The following is a 4,732-nucleotide window of genomic DNA, read 5'->3' as shown; positions in this document are numbered from 1 at the left end:
AGCTGGGACTACAGGTGCCCACCACCATCCCCGGCTAATTTTTTTTTTTTTTTTGTAATTTTAGTAGAGACGGGGTTTCACCGTGTTAGCCAGGATGGTCTCGATCTCCTGACCTAGTGATCCGCCTGGCTCGGCCTCCCATAGCGCTGGGATTACAGGCCTGAGCCACTGCACCAGGCCATCTATAGTTTCTTTTATTTTTTTGAGACGGAGTCTCGCTCTGTCGCCCAGGCTGGAGTGCGGTGGCCGGATCTCAGCTCACTGCAAGCTCTGCCTCCCGGGTTCACGCCATTCTCCTGCCTCAGCCTCCGGAATAGCTGGGACTACAGGCGCCTACCACCTCGCCCGGCTAGTTTTTTGTATTTTTTTTTTAGTAGAGACGGGGTTTCACCGGGTTAGCCAGGATGGTCTCGATCTCCTGACCTCGTGATCCTCCCAAAGTGCTAGGATTACAGGCTTGAGCCACCGCACCCGGCCTATAGTTTCTTAAAGACATGAAAAACTAAGAACAACACGCCACTCATCATTGTTGGTATAGCAATATGCTCAGCAGGAAAAAAAAATACTGTGATAAACTTGTCTCTTTAATACCAAGAAGAAATTCTCGTCCAAGCTTCAATACACTTCCTGTGTTCTCACTAGATATTTCTTTTACTGCTGCTGTTGCTTCTTTTCTACATTTCATATTAGAGGATTGGACAGCCTTTAACACGTCATTGACAGGAGCAAATCCAGGATCCACTGATTTCTTCTCAAAGGCACTGTAACCCATCAAATAGCCCGGCAGTTGCATTCTCACGAATACTCCAGCCGTGAAAAAACTCAATAGGGGCCGGGCGCGGTGGCTCAAGCCTGTAATCCCAGCACTTTGGGAGGCCTAGGCGGGTGGATCACGAGGTCAGGAGATCGAGACCATCCTGGCTAACATGGTGAAACCCCGTCTCTACTAAAAATACAAAAAACTAGCCGGGCGTGGTGGCGGGCGCCTGTAGTCCCAGCTACTCGGAGGCTGAGGCGGGAGAATGGCGAACCCAGGAGGTGGAGTTTGCAGTGAGCCGAGATCGGGCCACTGCACTCCAGCCTGGGCCACACAGCGAGACTCTGTCTCAAGAAAAAAACAAAAAAAACAAACAAAAAAAAACTCAATAGGACACAGACAAATCCAATGAATAGAAGAATAAATCTATTGAGTTTTGGGATATTTGGTGTATTCGATTGATCCCGGATTATGAGACCTGAACCTCCCATTGTAAACAGGAAGCTGGATGCAAGTCCTTCCGTAATATGTTGTCCACCTTCTCTGCAGGCCAAGAAAGCTACTGGCCTCTGATGCCTTTGTTCATCAGTCATAAAGTCAACACCTGGCGGTTCAACGATCACATCATACACGATTCCTCTGGTGATGAGGAAGTAAGACACCACCACCAGAGCATACACAGTCATGGCCAACGGCGTGTGCAGCCAGAGCAGCTTCTTCAGCTTCAGGTTGGGACATTCAAGCACTAAGAACGGGACACGGTACAAAGTTCCCATGCTGGCGGCAGCAAGGGCCGTTCTCGGCCTCTATTTTTTCTTTTTTTTCTTTCTTTTTTTTTTTTTTGAGGCGGAGTCTTCACTCTGTCGCCCAGGCTGGAGTGCAGTGGCACCATCTCGGCTCACTGCAAGCTCCGCCTCCCGGGTTCGCGCCATTCTCCTGCCTCAGCCTCCGGAGTAGCTGGGACTACAGGTGCCTGCCACCAAGGCCGGCTAATTTTTTGTATTTTAGTAGAGACGCGGTTTCACCGTGTTAGCCAGGATGGTCTCGATCTACTGACCTCGTGATCCGCCCGCCTCGGCCTCCCAAAGTGCAGGGATTACAGGCGTGAGCCACCGCGCCCGGCCGGCCTCTATTTTTTCTTATGTTTTGAGACAGAGTTTCGCTCTTGTTGCCCAGGCTGGAGTGCAATGGTGTGATCTCGGCTCATTGCAACCTCTGCCTCTGAGGTTCAAGCAATTCTCCTGCCTCAGCCTTCCAAGTAGCCGGGATTACAGGCATGCGCCACCAAACCCGGCTAATTTTGTATTTTTAGCAGAGATGGGGTTTTGCCATGTTGGTTAGGCTGGTCTTGAACTCCTGACCTCAGGTGATGCACCCGCCTCGGCCTCCCAAAGTGCTGGGATTATAGGCGTGAGCCACCGCGCCTGGTCCATGACAGTCTTTATTTAAATAAATGGCACTGGGACAGCTGAACATCCATATGGAAAAAAGGTGTTTGACCTCCACCCCATGCTATTTATACAGAAGATTAATTCTAGTGGGTTGTAGATTGAAATGTTAAAGGCAGAACAATACAGTTTACAGAAGAGCTTCATGTCTTCATGCTAGGGAAACACCTCTTTTTTTAATTTTTAAAAAACAGAGACAAGGGTCTCACTCTGTTGCCCAAGCTGGTCTCAAACTCCTGGGTTCAAGTGATCCTCCCACCTTAGCCTCCCAAAGTGCTAGGATTACAGGTGTGAGCCACCACACCCAGCCAGGAAACACCTCTTAAACAGAAGAAAAAAATGCTAACCATAACAGGAAAAATTGGACATTTCATTATATTAAAATTAAGAAAAATAAAAAGTAATAAATGAGAGAGGACTGTAGTAAAAAAACAAATAAAAATAAAAGTAAGGGTTTACATTAATCAGAAGAAGCTAGGAAAAGATTTCCCATAACATAATAGCAGGAATCTAAATCTGTTTTTTTTTTTTTTTTGAGACGGAGTCTCGCTCTGTCGCCCAGGCTGGAGTGCAGTGGCCGGATCTCAGCTCACTGCAAGCTCCGCCTCCCAGGTTCAAGCCATTCTCCTGCCTCAGCCTCCCGAGTAGCTGGGACTACAGGCGCCCGCCACCTTGCCCGGCTAGTTTTTTGTATTTTTTAGTAGAGACGGGGTTTCACCATGCCAGCCAGGATGGTCTCGATCTCCTGACCTCGTGATCCGCCTGTCTCAGCCTCCCAAAGTGCTGGGATTACAGGCTTGAGCCACCGCGCCCGGCAGGAATCTAAATCTGAATCTTCATACATTCTTTAAAATTAGACAGATCTGGGCCGGGCACGGTGGCTTGCGCCTGTAATCCCAGCATTTTGGGAGGCCAAGGCGGGCAGATCATTGGAGGTCAGGAGTTCAAAACCAGCCTGGTCAACATGACAAAACCCCATCTCTACTAAAAATACAAACATTAGCTGGGTGTGGTGGTGCACACCTGTAATCCCAGCTACTCGGGAGGCTGAGGCAGGAGAATCATTTGAACCTGGGAGGCAGAGGTTACAGTGAGCCAAGATCATGCCACTGCACTCCAACCTGGGTGACAGAGCAAGACTGCGTCTCAAAGGAAAAAAAAAATTAGATCTGGCTGGGCACAGTAGCTCGTGCCCATAATCCCAGCATTTTGGGAGGCTGAGGCGGGCAGATCACCTAAGGCCAGGAGTTGGAGAGCAGCCTGGCCAGTATGGTAAAACCCTGTCATTACTAAAAGTACAAAAAATTAGCCGGGCATGATGGCATTGGGAGGCTGAAGCACTCCAGCCTGGATGACAGAGGAAGAATCTGTCTAAAAAAAAAAATTATAGACAGATCAACAGAGCAAAGTAAATTACAAATTAAACGCCCACAACTATAGCACCACAAATGATCTTTTAAAAAGTATATATTTAATTAAAAAAAAAAAAATAGACAGGGTCTTCCTATGTCCCCCAGGCTGGTCTGAAACTCCTGGGCTCAAGAGATCCTCCTGCCTCGGCCTTCCAAAGTGCTAGGATTACAGGCCTGAGCCACCATGTCTGACCACAAATGATCTTTTTTTTTTTTTTTTTTTTTTTTTTTTGAGACAGTTTTGCTTTCGTTGCCCAGGCTGTAGTGCAGTGGTGCAATCTCGGCTCACTGCAACCTCCGCCTCCCAGGTTCAAGTGATTCTTCTGCCTCAGCCTCCCGAGTAGCAGGGATGACAGGCACACGCCACCATGCCCGGCTAATTTTTTTTGTATTTTTAGTAGAGACGGGGTTTCACCATGTTGGCCAGGTTGGTCTCGAACTCCTGACCTCAGGTGATCCACCCGCCTTGGCCTCCCAAAGTGCTGGGATTACAGGCATGAGCGACAGCGCTCGGCCCACAAATGATCTTAACCATACCTAATCCCAGACACAAAAAATCAAATAAAAATGAACCGCAGACCTAAAATCAGAAAGTAAAACAATGTTTTCTTTTAGAAGACAACATAGAAGAATGTCTATTATATAGAGGTAAGCTAAGATTTACTAAATAGGCCCCAAAAATGTTTACAATGAAGAAAATATATAAATTAGACTATATTAAAATTAAGGACTTCTTGCTATAACAAGATGTCTTAGAAAACAAAATAAAATTAAGGACTTTCGTTTCATTAAAAAAAAATTTTTTTTTCTCTTTCAAATTTTTGATAGAGATGAAAGTCTCGCTATGTTGCCTAGGTTGGTCTTGAACTCCTGGTTTCAAGCAATCCTCCCGCCTAGGCCTCTGAAAGTATTGAGATTACAGGTGTGAGCCACCGTGGTCCACCTGTTAAGGGTCTTACTTTTTCACCCAGGCTGGAGTGCAGTGGTAAGAGCATAGCTCATTGCTGCTGCAAACTCCCAGGTTCAAGGGATCCTTCCTCCTCAGCCTCTGAGTAGCTGGGACCACAGGCACGCACCACCTGTCATGGACAATTAAAAGATTCTTTTAGGCCATG

The 4,732-nt window shown here is 47.2% G+C and overlaps 1 protein-coding gene across 1 annotated transcript; it reads right to left on the bottom strand.

The window, feature by feature from the left end:
- Positions 1-836: 836 nt before the first annotated feature.
- On the bottom strand, positions 837-1,569 carry LOC126943067 (oligosaccharyltransferase complex subunit OSTC-like). Its single transcript, XM_050771422.1, has one exon. It carries the CDS (start codon positions 1,531-1,533, stop codon positions 922-924), a length of 612 nt encoding a protein of 203 aa, XP_050627379.1. The 5' UTR covers positions 1,534-1,569; the 3' UTR covers positions 837-921.
- Between the last annotated feature and the right edge of the window lie 3,163 nt (positions 1,570-4,732).

This window comes from Macaca thibetana, chromosome 19, assembly GCF_024542745.1.
Source record: "Macaca thibetana thibetana isolate TM-01 chromosome 19, ASM2454274v1, whole genome shotgun sequence".
Classification (NCBI taxonomy): Eukaryota; Metazoa; Chordata; class Mammalia; order Primates; family Cercopithecidae; genus Macaca; species Macaca thibetana.
This window is presented reverse-complemented; position numbering and strand designations above follow the sequence as displayed.

Excerpts from the sequence above, each read along its gene's own strand:
- LOC126943067 (XM_050771422.1), bottom strand. The coding sequence starts at position 1,533 with ATGGGAACTTTGTACCGTGTCCCGTTCTTAGTGCTTGAATGTCCCAAC.